This window comes from Neofelis nebulosa, chromosome 3 (genome assembly GCF_028018385.1).
Source record: "Neofelis nebulosa isolate mNeoNeb1 chromosome 3, mNeoNeb1.pri, whole genome shotgun sequence".
In the NCBI taxonomy this organism is placed as follows: Eukaryota; Metazoa; Chordata; class Mammalia; order Carnivora; family Felidae; genus Neofelis; species Neofelis nebulosa.
In genome coordinates this window covers 17,028,401-17,052,631 of record NC_080784.1, presented here as the reverse complement: position 1 = coordinate 17,052,631, position 24,231 = coordinate 17,028,401, and the positions used below count along the sequence as shown (strand labels likewise).

The 24,231-nt window shown below is 37.2% G+C and overlaps 1 protein-coding gene across 7 annotated transcripts; it reads right to left on the bottom strand.

The window, feature by feature from the left end:
• Positions 1 to 1,064: 1,064 nt before the first annotated feature.
• Positions 1,065 to 24,218, bottom strand: CFAP96 (cilia and flagella associated protein 96). Of its 7 annotated transcripts, none has more exons than XM_058723433.1 (8): positions 24,132 to 24,218; positions 20,866 to 21,043; positions 18,685 to 18,904; positions 17,538 to 17,675; positions 17,360 to 17,435; positions 12,333 to 12,512; positions 5,231 to 5,391; positions 1,065 to 1,304 (listed from the first exon to the last, which is right to left on the bottom strand). In XM_058723433.1, exons 2-8 carry the CDS (start codon positions 20,963 to 20,965, stop codon positions 1,256 to 1,258), a joined length of 924 nt encoding a protein of 307 aa, XP_058579416.1. In that variant the 5' UTR covers positions 20,966 to 21,043; positions 24,132 to 24,218; the 3' UTR covers positions 1,065 to 1,255. The 7 variants fall into 7 exon arrangements, with proteins under 7 accessions (XP_058579416.1, XP_058579415.1, XP_058579410.1 ...); XM_058723432.1 differs by having other exon boundaries at positions 20,866 to 21,047; positions 24,132 to 24,195; XM_058723427.1 differs by lacking the exon at positions 24,132 to 24,218 and adding an exon at positions 23,845 to 23,982 and having other exon boundaries at positions 20,866 to 21,047.
• Between the last annotated feature and the right edge of the window lie 13 nt (positions 24,219 to 24,231).

Sequence of the window (24,231 nt, the reverse complement as noted above, 5' to 3'; positions counted from 1 at the left end):
GGTTAAAAAGAAGAGTATTGCAGCCTTTATACATTCTGATTTCCAGCTCTGAGAAGACTCGATGGCAAAGGGACAAGTACTAAGGAAATCACCGTGGATCAAAAATAACTTCCCCAGGGTGCCTGGGTGACTCAGTAGGTTAAGCTCCAGACTTCAGCTCAGGTCACGATCTCACCATTCATGGGTTTGAGTCCCGTGTTTGGCTGTGTGCTGACAGCTCAGAGCCCAGAACCTGCTTCAGATTCTGTCTCCCTCTCTCCCCCCGCCTTCTCGGCTCACACTCTGTCTCTCTCTCTCTCTCTCAAAAATAAATAAACGTTAAAAAGTTTTTTAAAAAATAACTTCCCCAATATATTACATTAATAGATATTATAAATTTCCCTTTTTAAAGACTATGACCACCACCCCCAATTGAATAAGGGCTGTTGATAAAGACCTGACCATGAATTACAGTAATGTATTTAAATCATATCTTTTAAGAACAACAGGTATTTTCTACAGTGGTAGGGTGAGTGAAAAAGAGATAATCGGGACCAAGAGGTTAAGACCAAGAGGCGGTGTTCTGGAAGAGGCAGCTTTGGACAGCTATAGATGCACGCGAGAGGAACACCAAAGACAAACTTCATCCATCTTGTAACTTTGTACTTGTGTAAGATACTCAACTAAAAGGGCATTCCCCATTCTCCCTACCTCCAACTCATCCTGGGGCTGCCACTGACTAATATGAAGCTTTACAAAGACCATAAATAGAAGGTATGAGGACCACATAAATGAAGACATTTGCCTCACTTAAAATGTGCATACATGAATATATGCAGTATATTGGCTAGGACACTTGGATAAGCTATCAATCCAATTTTCAAAGACCCCCAAGAACCACAAGGTAAGAATTTAATGTGCACTTTCTACCCCTCCAGCCCCAACTTCCACACCTGCTCTCCAAGCTTGCAATTTTTTAACATTAGAAGCTTTCAAATGATAAGACTACAGTTCAAGATTTTATAAAATGTGTAAGCATCATATTCTCCTGAGAAAGATATAAGCAAAGATCAGCAATCACATACTAAATTATTAACAAATACTATTTATTCATTAAGAAATAGTACTAAAACAAGGAAGAATATTAGAGTTGCAGGCTTAAATATCTTAAATGCCTGAGACACCTGTCCCATATCTTATGTTATTTTCAAATAATTAGCACTTGATAATGAATTACTGGTAGTCAGGACCTGGAAAGCTATTTGTCTTCCAGATGCTAACAGGACTGTACTGAAGCAGTCTTGTAGTTCTTCGTATTTAGTGCCCTAAAATTGGAAAATAAATGCACATTTAATTTTATAGGTGCAGGTAATGTATCTGTGTATTCTCGTAAAAAGGTTTTGCAATAAATTAATCCAAAACCAAACTCTCTCACCAAATTAAACAGTTTCACTTAAAATGTAATTCAAGAAGGAAAAAATTGGGAGGGCACCTAGATGGCTCAGTCGGTTAAGCATCTGAGTTTTGATTTTGGCTCAAGTCATGATCTCATGGTTCAGCTTGTGAGTTTGTGGCCCATTTTGGCCTTCCCACCAATAGTGCAGAGCCTACTTGGGATTCTCTCTCCCCCTCTCTCTCTGCCCATCCCCTGCTTGCCCTCTCTGCCAGCCAGTCAGTAAATAAATAAATAAATAAATAAGGAAAATTGTTTAATGGGACCAATTTTAAATACCACCCAGAGGTTTATTAGTTTTTAAATTAGGGTAAAAAAATCTAAAATTTGACTTAGGATAATACTTGTGATAATATAAAAAGAAAGGGTTTCAATAAATTCAAAATTACTGGGGCGCCTGGGTGGCGCAGTCGGTTAAGCGTCCGACTTCAGCCAGGTCACGATCTCGCGGTCCGTGAGTTCGAGCCCCGCGTCAGGCTCTGGGCTGATGGCTCGGAGCCTGGAGCCTGTTTCCGATTCTGTGTCTCCCTCTCTCTCTGCCCCTCCCCCGTTCATGCTCTGTCTCTCTCTGTCCCAAAAATAAATAAAAAAATGTTGAAAAAAAAAAAAATTTTAAAAAAAATAAAAAAAATAAATAAATAAATAAATTCAAAATTACTAAACAGAAGATAAACAGAGTTTCCAAAAAAGCAATCAGTTATTCTTTTCTTTTCTCTGCTCCAAACATATATATTGTAGAACTTTCTCAATTCTGTTCTCTGGATAGAAAAGAACACACAAAGAACCGGAAACTTCCCCTTGCTTCCCAAAAGAATCTCATCTATTTGAGGGTGAGTGTCATAAAGAAAATTGTAATTTTACTCTCTGTTCTATATTACATAAATCAAGTTGAACAGAGTACTAATAGATAGGTAACTTGATGAAGGATGAAGATCAAAGGACATGAAATAAAGACTCCACATATTTCAATTTCCACCAACTAGCCCCCATAGAATATTATGCCTGTAGCCAAGAGTTAAATTATATAAATAATGATGGGCAGTCTTACTTTGGGGATAGGATCATAAGACTGGCATTATAATCCCCGTCTACAAGTGACACAGATGTACTGAGAGGTTTTTATAAAAGGTGAATTTGGTGTCCTTTACTTAATCCATTATGATTACACTGAAGTTAGAAATATGTAAATTAGCTTATTTGGCATTAAAACTTTTTCGATGAATAAATGGAAAGGTAATCAAATGAATTCTTCCATTTATCCATGATCTTGCACACACACCAAAAGACAATGATGGATTGTCCCTTCCTAATTTATATTCTGAACTCCTGACAACTTCTTTTCAGTGTTAAGAGTGCACAAAACCTGGATAAAACTGAACTTTTAAGATACTTTAATAATATATTTCATTCGAAGTATTATAATGTGATGTTAATAGCATTTTTAACTAACCAAAATATTTCCTAGAAGATTTCATAAAAGATTATTTCAAACTTAGAGAGAAGTCTTAAGCATAATTAAAATTCCTCACAATTACTGAGAGCCTGGAAGCCACAAAGAGATAATAATTTAACAAAGATCAAAAACTCCCTTTGAGAAACAATGTTAACATGTACTGCTAACTCAACAATAAATATGTAAACAGTCTCAAGCAACTCATAGTAAGGTGCTATAGATTTGCTTTAAAAATTATGAACAGATTCCAGGGGAATTCTATCAAACATTTAAAGAAGAGTTAACACCTTTTCTCTTGAAGCTGTTCCAAAAAATAGAACTGGAAGGAAAACTTCCAAACCCTTTCTATGAATCCAGCATTACCTTCATTCCAAAACCAGACAAAGACCCCACTAAAAAGGAGAACTATACTCCAATTTCCCTGATGCACATGGACGCAAAAATCCTCAACAAGATACTAGCCAACCAGATCCAACAATACATTAAAAAAATTATTCACCACAACCGAGTGGGATGTATACCTGGAATGCAGGGCTGATTCAATATCTGCAAAACAATCAATGTGATTCATCACAACAATAAAAGAAAGGACGCAAACCACATGATCCTCTCAATAGATGCAGAGAAAGCATTTGACAAAATACAGCATCTTTTCTTGATAAAAACCCTCAAGAAAGTAGGGACAGAAGGATCCTACCTCAAGATCATAAAAGCCATTATATGAAAGACCCACCACTAGCTAAGACTTCCAGTACTTTGTTGAATAACAGTGGTGAGAGTGGACATCCCTGGGGCAACTGGGTGGCTCAGTCAGTTAAGCGTCTGCCTTCAGCTCAGGTCATGATCTCATGGTTCTTGAGTTTGAGCCCCACATCAGGCTCTCTGCTGACAGCTCAGAGCCTGAAGCCTGCTCGGATTCTGTGTCTCCATCTCTCTCTATCCCTCCCCCACTCTCTCGTGTGTGTGTGTGTGTGTGTGTGTGTGTGTGCGTGTGTGCACGTGCACGCACATTAAACATTATGTTAATAAACATAAAAAAATAAACATTAAAAAAAATTTTAAAAAACATTAAAATAAACATTAAAAAAATTAAAAAAAAAAAAAGAATGGCTAACATTAACAACTCAAGCAACAACAGAGACTGGCAAAGATGCGGAGAAAGAGGATCTCTTTTGCCCTGCTGGTGGGAATGCAAACTGGTGCAGCCACTCTGGAAAACAGTATGGAAGTTCCTCAAAAAATTAAAAACAGGGGCGCCTGGGTGGCGCAGTCGGTTAAGCGTCTGACTTCAGCCAGGTCACGATCTCGCGGTCCGTGAGTTCGAGCCCCGCGTCGGGCTCTGGGCTGATGGCTCGGAGCCTGGAGCCTGTTTCCGATTCTGTGTCTCCCTCTCTCTCTGCCCCTCCCCCGTTCATGCTCTGTCTCTGTCTGTCCCAAAAATAAATAAAAAACATTAAAAAAAAAATTTTTTTTTAAATAAAAAAAAATAAATAAATAAATAAATAAATAAATAAATAAAATTAAAAACAAAACTAGCCTACGACCCAGCAATTGCACTACTAGGTATTTATCCAAAGGATACAAGTATGGTGTTTTGAAGGGACATATGCACCCCAATGTTTACAGCAGCACTATCAATGACAGCCAAAGTATGGAAAGAGCCCAAATGTCCATTAATGGATGAATGAATGACTATATATGGTGGTATATACACACAATGGAGTATTACTCGGCAATCAAAAAGAATGAAATCTTGACATTTGCAACTACGTGGATGGAACTAGAGGGTATTATGCTAAGTGAAATTAGAGAAAGACAAATATCATATGACTTCATTCATATGAGGACTTTTAAGATACAAAACAGATGAACATAAAGGAAAGGAAGCAAAAATAATATAAAGACAGGGAAGAGGACAAAACATGAGACTCTTCAATATGGAGAACAAACAGAGGGTTACTGGAGGGGTTTGTGGGAGGGGGGATGGGCTAAATGGGTAAGGGGCATGAAGGAATCTACTCCTGAAATCATTATTGCACCATGTGCTAACTTGGATGTAAATTATAAAAAATAAATAAAATATAGAAAAGAAAAATAAATTAAAAAATAAATAAAAATAAAAATTATGAACAGAACAAATAAATTAAGCTTTTCAATAGAAAATTTTAGAAGATGGGAAAGAACTTCTAAGGGAGAGCTTCTATATAAAAGGAGCTGAGATTTCCAAAGACATCCAGATCTGTCATTATTTGAAGTACATATAAATAAAAGATATTATTTTGAAGGAATCTAAAAGTCAAAAACAATTTTTCTTGGTTTATAGTCTAAGTGTAACATATTACTACCTTTTGACATTCAAAGTCATTATACTTTCAGTCGGTCTGCTCTTTGGTCCACTTGGTGGATAGAAAATCTTAGCACCTTTGCTGGAAGTCAATTTAACCACATAAGGGTCAGCAGAATGTGAAGGGTAAGGATCAAATGTTCCTGCCTTCATTCCGCCAGCCTACAAATAAAAATGAGACAATTTAATGTAGTTTTGTAAAATGCTTCTAACAAAATTAGATTTTGAAGAAGTTCATACATATTTGTGCACTATGGAGTTGGTTTTACATTTAAAGTTGTCTATACAGACATACCTCAGAGATATTGTGAATTCAGTTCCAGACAATTGCAATAAAATGAGTATCACAAAAAAGCAAGTCAAATGAATTTTTTGGTTTCCCACTACATATAAAAGTTATATTTACACAATGCTATAGTCTATTAAGAGTGCAATAGCATTGTGCCTAAAAAAACAATGTATATACCTTAATTTTAAAATGTTTTATTGCTAAAAATATGCTAAATATCATTTGAGCTTTCAGTCAATGAGAATATTCTTGCTGGTGGAAGTTCTTGCTTTGATGTTAATAGTTGCTGACTGACCTGGTGGTGGCTGAAGGTTGGGGTGGCTGTGGCAATTTCTTAAAACAAGACAATGAAGTTTACCATGCTGATTGACTCTTCCTTTCATGAATGATTTCCCTGTAGCATGCAATCAGTTTGATAACATTTTACCCACAGCAGAACTTCTTTCACATTGGAGTCTATCTTCTCAAACCCTGCTGTTGCTATATCAACCAAGTTCATATAATATTTCAAATCCATTGTCATTTCAACAATCTTCATAGTATCTTCATCAAGAGTAGATTCCATCTCAAGAAACCACTTTCATTTCTCAGACATAAGAAGCAACTCCTCCTCCATCAAACTTTTATCATGAGATTGCAGCAGCTCAGTCCCATCTTCAGGCCCTACTTGTGATTCTAGTTCTCTTGCTATTTCCACCACATCTGCAGTTACTTCCTCCATTGGAGTATTGAGTGCCTCCAAGTCACCCATGGGGTTTGGAATCAACTTCCAAACACCCATTAATGTTGATATTTTGACCTTTTGCCATGAACTGCAGATGTTCTTAATGGCATCTAGAATATGAATCCTTTCCAGAAGGTTTCCAATTTACTCTGCCCAGATCCATCAGAGGAGTCACTATCTATGGCAGCTAGAGCTTTATGATATGTATTTCTTAAATAATAAGACTTGAAGTTGAAATTATTCCACGATCCATGGGCTGCCAAATAGATGTGTTAACAAGCATGAAAACAACATTAATCCCATTGTACATTGCCATCAGAGCTCTTGGGTGACCAGACGCACTGTCAATAAACAGTACTATTCTGAAAGGAATCTTTTTTTTTTTTTTTCTGAGCAGATCTCAACAGCAGGCTTAAAATATTCAGTAAACCATTTCATAAACAGATGTGCTGTCACCCAGGATTTGTTGTTTATAGCACAGAGATTTATCATAATCCTTTTTTTTATCAAATGATTATTTGTTTCAGAGGGGAGGGGCAGAGAGAAATGGAAAGAGTGAATCTCAAGCAGGCTCCACACTCAGCGCAGAGCCTGACGTGGTGCTGGATCTCATGACCATGAGATCATGACCTGAGCCAAAATCAAGAGTCAGACACTCAACTGGCTGAGCCACCCTGGCACCCCATCATAATTCTTAAGGGACCAAGGATTTGGGGAATGGTAAATGAGCACTGGCTTCAACTTAAAGTCACCAGCTACATTAGCCTCTAAAAAGAGAGCCAGCCTGTCCTTTGTAGCTTTGAAGCCAAGCATTGGTTTCTCCTCTCTAGCTATGAAAGTCCTAGATGGTATCTTCTTCCAATAAAGGATTAATTAATCTACATTAAAAATCTGTTGTTTAGCATAGCCACCTTCATTAATTACCTTAGCTAGATCTTCTGGGTAACTTGCTGCAACTTCTACATCAGCACTTGTTGCTTTGCCTTATACTTTCATGTTATGGAGATTGCAACTTAGTGGACCAACCTCAGCTAGCTTCAAACTTTTCTTCTCCAGCTTCCTTACCTCTCTCAGCCTTCACAGAATTGAAGAGTTAGGGCCTTACTCTGTATTAGGCTTTGCATAAGGACATCTTGTGGCTGGCTTGATCTTCCATCCAGATCTTCTATCGCCAAAACTTTCCTCATCAGCAAGAAGTCTGTTTTGCTTTCTTATCATGTATATATTCACTGGAGTAGCACTTTTAATTTCTTTGAAGAACTTTTCCTTTGTGTTCACAACTTGGGTAACTGTTTGGCACAAGATGCCCAGTTTTTAGTCTGTCTCAGCTTTTGACATGACTTCCTCATGGAGTTTAATCATTTCTAGCTTTCGATTTAAAGTGAGACATGCAACTCTTCCTTTCACGTGAACACTTAGAGGCTACTGTGGGGTTATTAACTGGCATCATCTAAATACTGTTGTGTCTCAGGGAAGACGGAGGCCCAAGGAGAGGGAGAGAGATGAGGGAATAGCCAGTCGGCAGGGCAGTAAGAACACACAACGTGCATTAATTAAGTTCGCTGTCTTACACGGGTGGCATTCATAGCACCCCTCCATGCAGTTACAATAGCAACAGCAAAGATCACCGATCACAGATCACCATAAGAAATATAATAATAATAAAGTTTGAAATAATGTAAGAAGTACTAAAACGTGACACAGAGACACAAAGTGAGCAAATATTGTCAGAAAAATGGTATCAATCACGTTGCTCAACACAGATTTCCACAAACCTTTAATTTGTAAAAAAACACAGTATGTACGAAGCATAATAAAGCAAAGCACAATAAAACTAAGTATGCCTACACTGTTCAAACACCTGCAGTCTCCCTGCCACCAATTTTATGGGGGCAAGACATTGTAGTTTTCAAAAGTCCTCTATTAAAATGCAAATATTTATGGGAAGGTAATATTCTAAACTATTGTCAAGTATTAGTATTTGTCTATTAATTTTAAGCTTATTTATTTATTTTGAGAGAGGGGGTGGACGTGAGTAGGGTAGGAGCAGAGAGAGAGAATCCAAGGCAGACTGTGAGATCATGACCTGAGTCTAAAGTCAAGAGTTGGATGCTTAACCAACTGAGCCACCCAGAAGCCCCAAATATTAATATCTTAGTGAGAGTTCACCAGATCAAGCTGTCATCTGGTTAAGGGGTGAGTTTATTACTGAGGGAATAAGACCTAAGTCATGTATATTTTGATACAGAAAGGAGTTGGGGCTCAGAACCAGAGCATGCTCAGAAGAGAAGGTCAAGGATAAGGTTCGTTCAACAGGGAGGCTGACATGAGTTCATTAAATATTGGTCAATGATGAAAAAGATACAAAAAATAAAAATTTTTAAAAACAAGGAGTAGCACATAGAAACAGAAGGTGAGAGGAAAATATGACCTACTTTATACTTTTCTTAGATCTAGTAAGGAGTTAGTCAAAATTATTTTTTGACCTGTACACAAAACAAATATTTACTTTGACTTTTTAAGCTGATTTACCACAATTTTAATCTTTATACATAGTTACCAAGAAAACTCTATAGAATCATCATAACCAATTTATTTTTTTTTTAATTTTTTTTTAACGTTTATTTTTGAGACAGAGACAGAGCATGAACGGGGGAGGGGCAGAGAGAGAGGGAGACACAGAATTGGAAGCAGGCTCCAGGCTCTGAGCCATCAGCCCAGAGCCCGACGCGGGGCTCGAACTCACGGACCTCGAGATTGTGACCTGAGCTGAAGTCGGACGCTTAACCGACTGAGCCACTCAGGCGCCCCATCATAACCAATTTAAATAGGCATCCATTATCTTACAATATCTATGCCAAATATACATGAAAATTTAATTCAATTAAAAGATATAATTGTAATATTTCAAGTTTTCCAGGTAGAGGACACAGATTCTTTTGAAGAGCAATAAATAATAAGGAAATTTAAGTAAAATAAGTTCATTAATAAAGGTAAAGCAAAATGAACTAATTAAAAATAGAAAAATATAGGGGCACCTGGGTGGCTCAGTCAGTTAAGCATCCAACTTTGGCTCAGGTCATGATCTCAGGGTTTGTGAGTTCGAGTGAGTTCAAGCTCCATGTTGGGCTCTGTGCTGACAGCTCAGAGCCTGGAGCCTGCTTCAGATTCTGTGTCTCCCTCTCTCTCTGCCATTTCCCCCACCCCCTCTCAAAAACAAATAAAAGTTTAAAAAAATTAAGTAAAAAAAAAAGAAAAAAGAAAAGGAAAAATATACATGGTAAATAAATAAACCAAACCACCAGATGATGCCTTACAAAATAAATAGATAAATCTACATTATAATTAGGATTGAGAAAGGAGTAGACATATATGGAATAACCAAAAATATAAAATAACATTTTTGTAAACGTCTATGTTGATAAATTTGAAAACATAAATGAAATTATTTTCAAAGAAAATATAAATGTCAAATCGACTCAAAAGAGATACAAATCAGATAAGGCACCATAGAAGAAATTAAGCCCAGAACATTTTCCATGAGAATTCTTTCAAGCCTGTAAGGAACAGTTATTTGTGGTGTTACCTGAATTGTTACAAAACACAGAAAAATAAAAAAATCTCCCTGATTATTTTAAGACGCTAACACCTACTTATACCAACATAAAACAAAGCATACAAAAAAAAAAATTAGACCAGTTACACTTAAAATCATTGATGCAAAAATACTTAAAATATTAATAAATAAGATAAAGTATTATACTTAAATACAACATAGCCAAGTGGAATTCATTCCGAGAAATTTATCATCATTCACCTTATAACAAGTCAAAGAAAGAAAAAAAAGATGGTCTAAATAGATTACACCAAAATATTCAATACCATTCTACATACATTCCTTATTTATTCCTTTTTTTGGCATCTATAAAAATGAAACACTAGAGTAAATTCAACTAATTCAGTAAATTCAAGATTAAGGCAAATGATGACAACTATTGCTATGCTAAGCAACTAGACATGAACATGACTTAAAAGCTACAAATACTGGAAAGGATTGGGCAAAATTATTTGCAGATAACGTAATCACATATCTGAAAATCTAAAGAGAATCAACATAATACCCATTAGAACATAAGAAAACTTAATGAAGTGGCCAATTATCAAATATTTTGATAAAGACAAATTACATAAGGGAATATATGATAGGAAAAAAATTGTTGACAAGAGCCTTAAAATAAATAGGAACAAAACATAAAACATATAAACCTGTATGAAGCAAAATTTAGAATTCTACAAGGGAAATAAAAGTTTTAATAAGCAGTTTGTTTCTAGATCATAAGACTCAAATCATAAATATGCTGAGGGGTGTGTGGGTGGCTGAGTCGGTTAAGTGTACAACTTGTGACTTCAGCTTAGGTCATGATCTCACGGTTCAGGAGATCAAGCGCCACATCAGTGTAGAGCCTGCTTGGGATTCTTTCTCTCTTGCAAAATAAATAAACTTTTAATTAATTAATTAATGAGTGCGCGAGCGAGCAAGCAAGCTAAGACATCCAAAAATCTAAAGATTTAACTTTTTAGCAAAATACCAAAGTCTTTTTTCCCCCAGTACTTTAGACAATAACTTCAAAGTTCTAGAGAATATGGGAGGATAGCCAATGTAATTTTTTTAAAGAGTAACAAGATAGAAACTAGACCACCCCAAATTAAAATGCAATGGTAATTAAAAGTAGTTTCATACAGGTAGAAATAAACATCAAATTGGGGCACCTAGGGGGCTCAGTCAGTTGAGCGTCCGACTTCAGCTCAGGTCATGATCTCGTGGTCTGTGAGTTCAAGCTCCACATCGGGCTCTGTGCGGACGGCTCAGAGCCTGGAGCCTGCTTCAGATTCTGTGTCTCCCTCTCTCTCTGCCCCTCCCCTGCTCATGCTCTCTCTCACTCTCAAAAATGAATAAATGTTAAAAAAAAATTTTTTAAATAAAAGAAATAAACATCAAATAAAATGGAAATGCTAATTTTGATTTGATAAGGATGCCATTTCAAAGCAGTGCTGTTGAAAATTATTCCATCAGTGATGCTAGGAACAACCGGCTTTTTTTTTTTAAAAATCAGTTTTTAAGTCTAATTCATGTACAATAAACTGCACCCATTTAAAGTTTACAATTCTATGAGTTTTGACAGTGTATTACCCTAGAAACCATGACTGCAATCAAGATCTAGAGCATATCCTCCTCCCCAAAGGGTCCTCCTAATTTCAAAATTGGATTTTGAAAAGATAAAAGCTGAATCTTTACCTTGCTCTTCATTTCAAAATATATTTCAAATGAATATTTAAATAAAAAGGAAAAAACTAATAGAAGAAATCAAGAATGTATATTTTTCTAATATTGGTGGTGAGGAAAGTGATTCTGAGAATGTCATCAAACTTAGCACAACTGATAAATTTGACTACATCAAATTATTAAACTTCTGAATAGCACAAAATACCATAACAAAAGTCAAAGACTTCACAAGCCAAAAAAATTATTTTCAACACAATGACAAAAGAATATCCTTAATATATGAAACGATCTTACAAATCAATATGAAAAAGACAAATATCCTAATAGAAAATCAGCAGGGAAAATGAACAGGTGATACATAAAAGACAAAACAAAGTATAAACTAAGGTTTATAAACCAAAGAAGCATTTGTATTTTTATTCATACTTGTAAACACCAACAGAGTAGGAGATAGTTCATTTTAACAACAATTTCAAAACTTGAAAGATGGTCTGGCTTTTCATGGTTTTGTGAAAAATTATACCTAAAATCTAGAGAGGTACTTGGAAAATCCATTATAAATTCAAATGCCTTTGAAATAATTAATGATTATTTCATTGCAAGAACTCATTATTCCCTATACTAGCCTGCTTTGTGACTTTTCCTAATTTTGTTAAAAGGTTTCACAATTATTACCGTGATTCAATAAGAGTGTGAATAATAAACAAAAGTTTATTATTTACATGGGTAACAAAACGACTTGACATAAAGAGGCAACAGTTCTTTATAACGCTTAATATTTTTTCATTCTAAAATTTTTAACTTACCTTTTTACCAGGAGAAGAAGGCTTAAAGGGGTGTGCAGGTAATTCTTTCTTCTCTGTTTTTTTAATTGGCGGTAAAGCTTTCTCAAACAAATAAGGATTCGTGTCAAAATATTCCCTTGGGTAAAGATTTGATTTGAAAGGTGTTCCTTTAACTAAACGATGGTGTTCTTCATTCTCCTTCTGTAAACCAGAGTGTTTGAAATTGTGGGACATAAATTATTCACATTAGAAGTAACAAATTTTCTTTTAAATTTTAATATAAGCATGTAGATGTTTTATATCTATACTGCTGGGTTCACTTCTTTAAAACATTCCTTTGTTATGTTCTGTTTCTATGATACAAAAGATATGCCTCACTTATGAACAGGTACAAGTATGAATACTCTCTTTAGATATAAATTTATTTCGAGTACAGAGATCTATTTATCACCTAAAGAAATCTAAATTAATTATCTGGGTGATATGATGCAGTAAAGAAAAAGGATTTTGTTGTTCAAATCACAACTCCTTCGTGCTTTTTAGCATTTCTCAGGGACTCTGGGAAATTTACTTACCCTGTTAGTGCTACATTTTCTTCAACTGTAGATGATATAATCTCTCCTTCCACACACCCAATGCTGTTGTATAGATTAAATGCAATTAAGTGCGTAAAGTACCTGGCATGTGGTGGGCCCTAAATAACTGTCAGTTTTTACTTCTAAAAATGAGGAATACTTACTCTTTATAACATTTTTATATTAACTACCTCATATTCAAGCAAAACAGAGGTCATTTTTTCCCTTCTGTTTTGCAATCTTCTCTATGGGACAATACTTACAAAAATTTCTGTTAATAAAGTAGAAAAAAATTTCATGCTATGAAATATAGATTTGAAGAGGCAACTAAAGTGAATATTAATACCTTTTTTCACTTTTTTCTAATATGAAATCTGGTATTTTGTCATTCCACAAACAATTGAAAATGTTTGATAAATGAAATCTAAAATAGATAGTTAATCCAGGGAAGACAAACTTGCATTACCAAGAATGCTACTGTAACACTTTCAGGATTTTTCACTCTTTTTTATCTTTTTCTTTGTTTTTGCTTGCCCTCGTCCTTTCTCCAGCTCATAGAAATTTTACCCCTTCTTGCTGATCATCTCTCCCCACTTCCATATCACAGTGGTAATGATAATTTTAACCATTCCATTTATCTTTTTGGGCAGTGTTTTTCAAATTTTAGTTCTCATAGGAATCTCTTGATAAGTTATATAAAATACCAAGCTCTTCTCTCAGAGATTTCTAGATCCTCTTGGTCTGCTATATGGCCTAAAAATCTATCATTTTAGTCACCGCAGGTGATTCTGATGCAGGTTATCATGAGGAAAGGCTTTAAAGAACACCTTTGGCTAGAGTATGGTCACGTTTTACTAGAATACTGTGTTTGTTTTACCAACCCCTGCCCTAGAGCATTCAGTGTAGTATAAATCAGCACATATATGAGGAAACTACTCAAAGCCAAAAAAAGAACCACCTAAGAAGACTAAAAGTAACAGTGTCTGGCTCTTATCACAGAGCTGGCAAGAGTTCTGGTTCCATCAGTTCTACTGGAAAACATGAGTCCCAGGGCACTGGGTAGAGCACACAGAAAGGGGTGGCCCCCCGTAGTACAGAGTAATTAGTCCTAGACTGAGCATTGCTCCTGTCCCACCTAACAAATCTGAAACCAAGCAAGACCTGAAAAAAATCAAACTGTTTCCAAATCATTTTACTGCATTCCAGAACAAAGCCCAAGAATTTTTATAAGAATACAAAAATATACAGCACTCAACAAAGTAAATGACAAAGTGCCTAACATTAAGTCAAAAATCACTAACCATGCAAAGCAGGAAAATATGACCTGTACCAAGAAGAAAAACTAAGAATTCAAAATCAACCAAGAACACAGATGTTAGAATTAGTAGAGAAGGAAACTGAAACAGTAATTAAACTGTATATGCTCATAAAGCCACACAGAAACACATAAGCTATAAAACACTCAAACAGAACTTCTGGAGAGCAAAAGTACAATGTGTGAGATTAGAAATACACAGGATATTGCAGATTAGACACTGTAGTTAAAATAGATTAGTGACCTTGAGGACATAGGAAAAGAAACAATTCAAATTGACATACAGAGAAGGGAAAAAGAGAATTAAAAAGGAAAAAAAAGCAAACAAAGCACTGGTAAACTGTGAGACAATTTCAGAAGATCTAATGCATATGTACTAGGAGTCCCTGAAGGAGAGGGGAAAGAAAGATGAAAGGATAGAAAAAAATAACTGAAGAAATAATAGCTGAAAACATTCCAAATTTGATGAAAACTATAAACCCACAGATCCAAGAAGCTGAATAAACCCCAAGCACAAGAAGCAAGATGAAAACCTGACCAAGGCATATCATAATCAAATTGCTCAATTAGTGATAAAGAGATCTTAAAAGTAACCAGAGGGAAAAAGACAGTTCATAGAGAAGAACAAAAATCAACATGACAAGGGATCTCTTGTCAGAAATAATCAAGCAAGAATGCAGTGGAGTAATCTCTTTAAGATTCTAAACGAAGGGGTCCCTGGGGGCTCAGTCAGCTAGGCTCAGGTCATGATCTCACAGTTCACAAATTCAAGCCAAAAGTGGGCTCTGAGCAGTCAGCACAAAGTCCGGAGCCTGCTTCGGATTCTGTATCTCCCTCTCTCTCTGCCCCTCCCTTGATTGTTCTTTTTCTCTCTCTCTCTCCCTCTCTCTCTCAAAAATAAAACATCAAAAAAAAAAAAAAATTTTAATACTAAACTAAACAAAACTAAAAGGCAACTGACGGAATGGGAAAAGATATTTGCGAATGACGTATCAGACAATGGGCTAGTATCCAAAATCTATAAAGAACTCACCAAACTCTCCACCCAAAAAACAAATAATCCAGTGAAAAAATGGGCAGAAAACATGAATAGACACTTCTCTAAAGAAGACATCAGATGGCCAACAGGCACATGAAAAGATGCTCAACGTCACTCCTCATCAAGGAACTACAAACCAAAACCACACTGAGATATCACCTCACGCCAGTCAGAGTGGCTAAAATGAACAAATCAGGAGACTATAGATGCTGGCGAGGATGTGGAGAAACAGGAACCCTCTTGCACTGCTGGTGGGAATGCATACTGGTGCAGCCTCTTTGGAAAACAGTGTGGAGGTTCCTCAAAAAATTAAATAGACCTACCCTATGACCCAGCAGTAGCACTGCTAGGAATTTACCCAGGGATACAGGAGTACTGATGCATAGGGGCACTTGGACCCCAATGTTTATAGCAGCACTCTCAACAATAGCCAAATTATGGAAAGAGCCTAAATGTCCATCAACTGATGAATGGATAAAGAAATTGTGGTTTATATACACAATGGAGTCCTACGTGGCAATGAGAAAGAACGAAATATGGCCCTTTGTAGCAACGTGGATGGAACTGGAGAGTGTTACGCTAAGTGAAATAAAGTCATACAAAGACAGATACCATGTTTTCACTCTCATGTGGATCCTGAGAAACATAACAGAAGACCATGGGGGAGGGGAAGGGGGAAAAAACAAAAGTTAGAGAGGGAGGGAGTCAAACCATAAGAGACTTAAAAACTGAGAATAAACTGAGGGTTGATGGGGGTGGGAGGGAGGGGAAAGTGGGTGATGGGCATTGAGAAGGGAACCTGTTGGGATGAGCACTGGGTGTTGTATGGAAACCAATTTGACAATAAATTTCATATTTAAAAAAATAAAAAATTAAATTAAAATTAAAAATTAAATTCTAAAAGAAAAAGCAAGAATGCATTTTTAAAATTATTTTCAGAATTAATTTTAGAAAGTCCAGGGATATAAAATAACTGACTTATAAATAATAAGTTCTGAATATAAAAAAAGAACTTTACAATAAGGAGAGAAAAGTATCTTACCACATAAAATTTAGGATAAAAGACTCATTACTGAGCCACTGATAAAATTGCCTTGTATATGTTTATATCATGTATTATTATTATTCCTACAGATGAAAAGCAGTTTATACATTAATTTTCTAATAATCCACACATAGAAACAAAGATGCTTATTAAATGACCGAGATTTCTGCCCAATTTAATAGAAAACTTTGCTTGAGTTTGGACACACTAAAAATGCCCACTATCCTTCTATCTCGTAGCCCCACTGCTGCTTAAAGTCACTACAGCATAATTGTTGGAAGACTGCAGGCCTAAAACAAAAACTAATAAAATGCTTGCTATTTAATTTCTGTTGTTTAATGTCCAAACTTGACTTTTCATTAATACCAGCTTTTTTGTTATATGGAAATTGTTAAATTATGTTGACGGTGTCCCAATATTTACAAGGGTTCCTCTACTCATTCTCATGTAGGCATTCTGCAAACAAGTGACTATGTTTCGTTCTAAGTTGAATATTATATAAAATGAGTGTAGAGGCATATACCAGTACATTTAGCTTTTATTTCTGTGGTTTAGTATAGTGAGCACTCTCTTCTCATCCTATCACTCTCTCTTCTGTAGGTGTTCATCCATTCTCTACCTTCCACCTTCTTACCTCCCATCACTCCTGCATTCCACTCATTTACCAGAATGGCTTGATTAGGCCAAAAGTACCACCACTACTGTCTTACGTACAACATATTAGGGTGTGGTGGTGTCCTTAGGGTTAGGACATGACTCCTCTACTCAAAAATAGGTATAGCTGATTAGGCCAAGTAAGAAAGGTCTCACAGCTAGCTTAGAGAGATATAAGGTAGATGTAGTAAATTAGCAAGAGATAAAAGCTCATCCTGGGAAGAGCTGAGAAGATCTACAGCGAGATATGGGAATCTAGTATCAAAAAGGTAAAATTATCACAATTCATAGATATCGGTCTACCATTGCCCTGGTAACACAAATATAGATAAAATAAAGCAATCCATAATTAGATCACAAATGAATTCTCGACTTCAACTAAGAGAAAGATTGAAGAAAGTTAAAATTAGATTATTTTACCTTAAAATTTAGTTTGGGTGCATCGTAGAAATCAGCAGAGTGTGAAAACTGTTTACCTATGGTAATATTTGCATAGCTAAGGAAGAAAAAATTAAGTAATAGTGACTTCATGATTCAGAAATTTTAAATTTTATTTAACTTCAAAACAAATTATATGAAACCATGAAAAGTATCTTACCCATATCCTGTTCCTTTCTTTCCCGGGTTTGTGTATAAATTCTTTCCAGGTACCTCATATTTGTCTCTGGGTTTCAACTGTGTGCTGAAGAATGGCACCGGACCGCCTATCGTGCCATAGTAGGTTCCTAACCCACATCTTAAATACAGTTTTTAAAAAACGGAGCAAATTAAAACAGCAAATTTTGTGTTATACATATTTGACCACAATTCACAAAAAATGACTGAAAAAGGAGCAAAATATATGTAATGGAATTGACTTGCCCAACACTGGCAAGAAAAAAGCAACCATTTTTTTTTTAGTTTTTAGTCTTATTTCGCCCATTTTTCAAAGTCACAAATTTTGAGATGAGATGTTTTTAATTTTTTATGCTTATCTTAAATGTTCCACATAAACAAAATTTCACAATCTCTAGGAAGTGAAAATAGTTTCCATTAATTCAGAAAATTGCAGTTTTACTAACCTCAAAAAAATAGCACAAGCACAAAACTGGCCTTCAACCAATCCTCATCTTTCATAAATTCTACAGAGACAGTCAACATTATAGAGTGTGCATTAGCATCTTATTATAAAGCTCAGCCAAATAATATGATATAACAGACTATACGATTTTCTTTGTTCAGTGGTTTAAAGATAAAAAAAGGAAACTTCACATTGACAACTGTCACACTAAAATATTAAGTCCATGCATTACCTTTACAATTGTTTTTAAATGGCATATCTTGATAAATTACTTTTTACCAAAAAAAAGGCTTCACCAAATTTTACAATTTTTATTTATACTTTCTAAAAAATTTTTGCAAAGCAGAAAAAATAGTGAAGGACACAGATAATGATGACCCAAGGCAGTTTTTTCAAGATTTTCAAACAAATTTATTTGCATCATTTATCTGGCTTTTATTATATAAACTAATAGCAGTGTCATAAGCATAAATTTAATGAGATGAGGATCTACTTAACTAAAACTACCCGTCAACTTATATCATCCAATATAACTGTCTCCACCTGAGATAAGCTCATCCTAAAAATCATACTCTAAAAAAAATCAATCATACTTAAGTAAGTCCTCTAGAAAAATACTTTAATTTGGGCTAGAGGAGAGAAAGGTGCAGGAAATGAATTTATGACTTTTCCCCCAAACACTTACGGCTTTTTATCTCCATTACTAGGGAGGAAGGCTTTGCCCAGGTTTTTTTTGGCTTCTTCCATCATATGCCGTCTCCTCACTTGATTCAGATTTACATAGCCTTCACCTTCAAATATCCTTACAAAATGGGGATCAAAATAACCTGCCTGGAGATTTGACATTGCTTTGGATCCCCCAGGTAGCATCTGTTTATTTTTGCTTGCAGCGTCATTAAAGGGTCCTTTAAAAATAAATTAGGAATATCATCACTTTGAGCTCACTAACAATTAAAGAACATGAAAAGCAACTGAGAAAAGTTTCAAACTTTGATTTGGGCCAACTCTAATTTTGAGTTTTGAGCTCTAAAATGCTGTCTCAAGGGGCGCCTGGGTGGCGCAGTCGGTTAAGCATCCGACTTCAGCCAGGTCACGATCTCGCGGTCCGTGAGTTCGAGCCCCGCGTCAGGCTCTGGGCTGATGGCTCGGAGCCTGGAGCCTGTTTCTGATTCTGTGTCTCCCTCTCTCTCTGCCCCTCCCCCGTTCATGCTCTGTCTCTCTCTGTCCCAAAAATAAATTGAAAAAAGAAAAAAAAAAAATTTTAAAAAAAAAATAAAAAAAAAAAAAATAAAATGCTGTCTCAACATGCTCACTGAAAGCTCTACATTATAGACCACATTGACAATAAGACCTAAGAGGTTTCCATCACAATATTTTAATAATTAGATCAAGGTCTTGGTTATAGACTCTGACTTTTAGAGCTGGGAGAGACCCTAACAATCATCTAATCTAATGCTTCCCCCTCTATGTATTAGGAAACACCATGTGAGATCATCAGTTAAGTACATGTGTATGAGTGTGTGTGTGTGTGTGTGTGTGTGTGTGTGTGTGTGTGTTTAGGTTGAAGGGAATGGTGTTCCATAATCAAAATGAGGCAATTCCCCTCCTAGTTATATACTCAAGACACGTAAGTGTCTATATCCACTAAAAGGCATGAACCGGAATGTTCATAGCAGTTTCATTCATAATATTCAAATACAGGAAACAACTCAAATGTCCACCAACAGGAAAGCAGATAAGTAAATGTGTTATATTTATACAATGAAGTACTAGTGGCCAATTTTTTAAAACGTTGTTTTTATAAATATGTAGAACTTCTATTATAACTTAGATCTAGAAGAGCTCAATTTGGGAAGTCCTTCACCAATGTGAAAACTTTTTTGAAGTGCGAACAATCCTTAAAGCAACTAGTTATTTAAATATGAATTTGTATCACTGATTTTTTTAACTTAAAATTTTTGAAAAGGTAGTATATTCACATGGTTCCAAATTCAGTAATTTAAATGTTTTTACAATAAATTTTCCTCCACACTCGGCCACCCACTTTCTCTCCCAAGGGAATTCGTGATATTTGTTTTGCAGAGAATGTTTAGGCATGTCCCAATGAATATTTTCATATATATCCTTTTCCATTTTTAATGCTTAGCATGCTATATAATAAACTATTCTGCACCTTGATTTTTTTGTTTATTTAACAATATATCTTGGAGATGTTTCATGTCAGTGTATTCTAATTGTAACAAAGAAGTTATTGAATAGCCAGAAATTTAACTAAGACATATAAAATTTTTATTTTACTTTAGCTCTTTTTATTATTTATGACTCTTCTAAAACTCCCTCAGCTATTCACATAGCATTTCATTCTTCAAGAAAGTAATCATGGATGGCCTTTTGGGATGCAAACGTAAATGCTGCTTGCATAGCAGTGTCCCATCTGAGCAAAATATTCTGAGAGAAAACTGCCATGCACTTTCGGAAAGAAGTGAAATTATCTATGAAGAGAATGTAAGAAAGTAGGGTATCCCAATGAAAGAAGCTTCCTGCTCTTACGAAACTAAGTTCTCTCTTAACTGTATTGAAATTTCATAAATTTATTCGACTTTAAAGTTAATGCTTTAAGGGGAGCCTCGGTGACTCAGTGGGTTAAGCATCTGACTCTTCATTTTGGCTCAGGTGAGGATCTCACAGTTCATCAGTGGATTCTCATTCTCATTCTCCTTCTCTCTCTCAAAATAAAAAATAAATAAATAAAACTTAATGCTTTAAAATATAGAGCATTAAAAATATCATTTAACCCAAATATTAAATCCAAAATTTCCTATAGAACACCCACTATTAGGCTGTAAAGAAAACCAGATATACTTACGATTAAATGAGGACACATATTTATCGCCAACAGTAACATACTCCATCTCACTGAAGAGGCCAATCCTCTCCATATCCGTCTTCCCTCCTTCTGCAGGCATGGCTGCTGCTTGTGGCGGTGCTTTCTATACTGACAACCTCAAGAGGTTCCTTGCGGCTATTTCGTTTATAGCAAAATCCTACCTTACATTGAAAAATACAGGGAAAAGGTTTAGGAAAAAGGTGATTGCTAAGTTTCAGTCCAATTTACTTTCAGTCTGAGAGTGGGCATTCACTATAAAACAACGGTCCCAAATGACATAGGGAAAGAATCTACTTTGAGGGGCTGGAGGGGAACAATGGCCCTCCAAATTAGCACCACGAACCCTCCCCTAAATTCTCCAGGTAAAGTATCCACACATTACAAAGAAATGGATATGACAGCATCCGTGGCACTGCCATTCGTCTGTGGTAAATGATAAAATCGTCACTGTGTAGTGTGGTATAAACACTGCAGATACATCCTGCTTTTGAGAAGTTCCAAGTAGATTTAAAAATCATAATTATATAAGGCGGAACACTCTCAGTTTAGATCAAATGATTTAAACATACTGCATTGTCGCTCATACTGGAAATCACAACAGTTTTTCAGAATGCACAACACACACAATTACTATGTGTTACATCCTACAGTTCTTGAGTTTCTTCAAGTTTAAATGAATACAAGAAATGTGTCCCTGGCAAAATTAGTTCACAAAGGGGATGGGTGGGAAAGGACCATTGTCTAGGCAAGATTAAAATAAAGAACAACACGACATACAAAAATCCACGAATTAAGAGTATTTGTTAAAGAGCATACTGCAACTGTGAATTTCCTTTTTTTTTTTTTAGTGTTTATTTTTGAGAGAGAGAAAGAGCACAAGTGTGGGAGGGGCAGAGAGAGAGGGAGAAAATGGATACGAAGCAGGCTCTGCGCTAACAGCAGAACTCATGAGCCATGAGATCGTGACCTGAGCCGAAGTCAGACGCTTAACCAAATAAGCCACCTAGGCACCCCTTTCTTTTGAAATATCACATTAAACAAATGTTTAGATTCTGTTTTTTAATTACACATGTCCTAGAAAGAGCTAAGGAAGATTTGCCTCCATTTCATCAGAGGATTTTTTAAGTACCAAGCAGATCTAGGTATTGGGCACACATTTAGTGAATAAAACAAGCATTGGCTTATGCTTCCCAGTTTATAATTCAAGGTAATTACCTTTTGCCTTGAATTTCAGTGACACTAAACAGGTGTGCCTATTTGGAACTGTCGCTCCTCTGAGCATGAATCTTTACTAACACGTAATATCAAGGGGCAAGCAAAGATTCCATTTAAACTAAAGCTTTAGGGGGTGCTTGGGTGGGCCAGTGGGTTGGGCATGGGACTCTCGGCTCAGGTCATGCTCTCACAGTTTATGAGTTCAATCTGGCTCCATCCTAATAGCCAGGAATCTGCTTGGGATTCTCTCTCTCCCTCTCTCGCCCCTCCCCCATGCACACTCTCAAAATAAATAAACTTAAAAAAAAAAAACAAAAAAACTACAGCGTAAGAAGAAATGCTTCCTTCCCCCCGCCCCATTCCACTTCTTCCTCTCATCAGGTATATATTTTTTTTCCAACGTTTTTTATTTATTTTTGGGACAGAGAGAGACAGAGCATGAACGGGGGAGGGGCAGAGAGAGAGGGAGACACAGAATGGGAAACAGGCTCCAGGCTCCGAGCCATCGGCCCAGAGCCTGACGCGGGGCTCGAACTCACGGACCGCGAGATCGTGACCTGGCTGAAGTCGGACGCTTAACCGACTGCGCCACCCAGGCGCCCCTCATCAGGTATATTTTTAAAGTAAATGGGGGTGAGGGGGAGAGGCGGGGGCGCCTGCGTCGCTCAGTCAGTTAAGCACCTGACTTCAGCTCAGGTCATGATCTCACGGTTGGTGGGTTAGAGCCGGGAGCCAGGCTCTGTGCTGACAGCTCAAAGCCTGGAGGCTGCATCAGTTTCTGTGTCTCCCTTTCTCTCTGCCTCTCCCTCTCTCTCTCAAAAATAGACATTAAAGAAGTCAATAAATAAAAATAAACGTCAGTCAGCCGGGATATACTACTTCCATTCGCAGCCTGTTTCAAAGCTCCATCCCACTGCCCAACCACAAGGGCTTCCTGTGCTGTTACAGGGACTCAGATCCTTTACGTGGCCCCCCAAAGTCCACTATCACCCACATCTGACACCATAGGAACCCCATTCCCTGGCACCTGGGCTCCATTTGTCTTCTTCCAGTTCTCAGGTAAGGCTCTCTCCAGCCACAGGACCATGGCACGTGCTGTTTCCCTTCATGCAAGTACTTCACTGTGCCCACCCCTTACTTCCCCCCAATTAACACTGATCTTTCAGATTGTGTACCTCATTCATCCCTTCTTTAACTCCCTCTGCCATAGCAGCCTGTCTAACGGGTTATCACGTTCCGTTCACCGTGTACCGATCCTGTAATTAGCAGCTGCCTTTTCTCCACGAAACTTGCCTACAGGAAGGCAGGCACCGCGGGCAGCTTGGTTCTCCCTTATCACAGTATTTCCACCGTCTGCGCAGCGTCTGCCACACAACAAAGTGAGCCACGGAAGGGAGGAAAGGAAAGGGGGGAAAAAAGCTCTCGCCTTCTATTTTTCCTCTCAACTCTTCTTGGGCAACATTTACAAAATCGCTCATTCACTTAACAGACACTTTGCAGACGCCTCCTCTGGGTAAAGCTCGCTGATAGAAGCTAGGAAAACATTTTAAAAGGCGTGGATCCTGACCCCAGGGAGCTTACAATCTGAGCAGACAAGTACACGGTGAAGACTAACACAAGTGGAACCTGGCAAGGTCTCTCCGGAGCGGGGGAGGGGCGGTGAAGGAGGGGCGGAAAACCTCTGGCTGAGGCGACAGGAAAGTGATTCCCCAGTAGGGAAACAGGCTCAAAGGAGGTAGATACCTAACGCACAACACCCGGCGGCCCACAGGACCAAGTCACCTCTCAGCAGAGCACCGGTCCGACAACCGGGACCAGGACGTCTGAGCTCCCGTCCGGGTTGACTCAGCGGCAGGAGCGGCGGGGGCCACGAGCCTCCCCGCGCAAGCGCTTCCCGCGCGAGGCCTCGCTGCGAAGCGCCTCGGCACGCTCCCCGCGACGCGGGGGCAGACGGTGGCCGCAGGTGTTTATTGTGGCGCGTTGCCTCGGGTACGGGAGGACTCGTTTCAAAGGACGCTACGGAAGGATACCTGGAGAGTTCGAAACCCCCGCGAGGAACACAGTGAAAGACTTAACAGTGTCTATAGAATACGGATGACTCAACCAATAGAATTTACTGAGGAAAAGCTG

Excerpts from the sequence above, each read along its gene's own strand:
- CFAP96 (XM_058723433.1), bottom strand. The coding sequence starts at position 20,965 with ATGCCTGCAGAAGGAGGGAAGACGGATATGGAGAGGATTGGCCTCTTC. Across the intron at positions 18,905-20,865 it reads ATATGTGTCCTCATTTAATC|GACCCTTTAATGACGCTGCA; the intron begins GTAAGTATATCT and ends TTATTTTTAAAG. Across the intron at positions 5,392-12,332 it reads CTTCTTCTCCTGGTAAAAAG|GCTGGCGGAATGAAGGCAGG; the intron begins GTAAGTTAAAAA and ends TTTTATTTGTAG.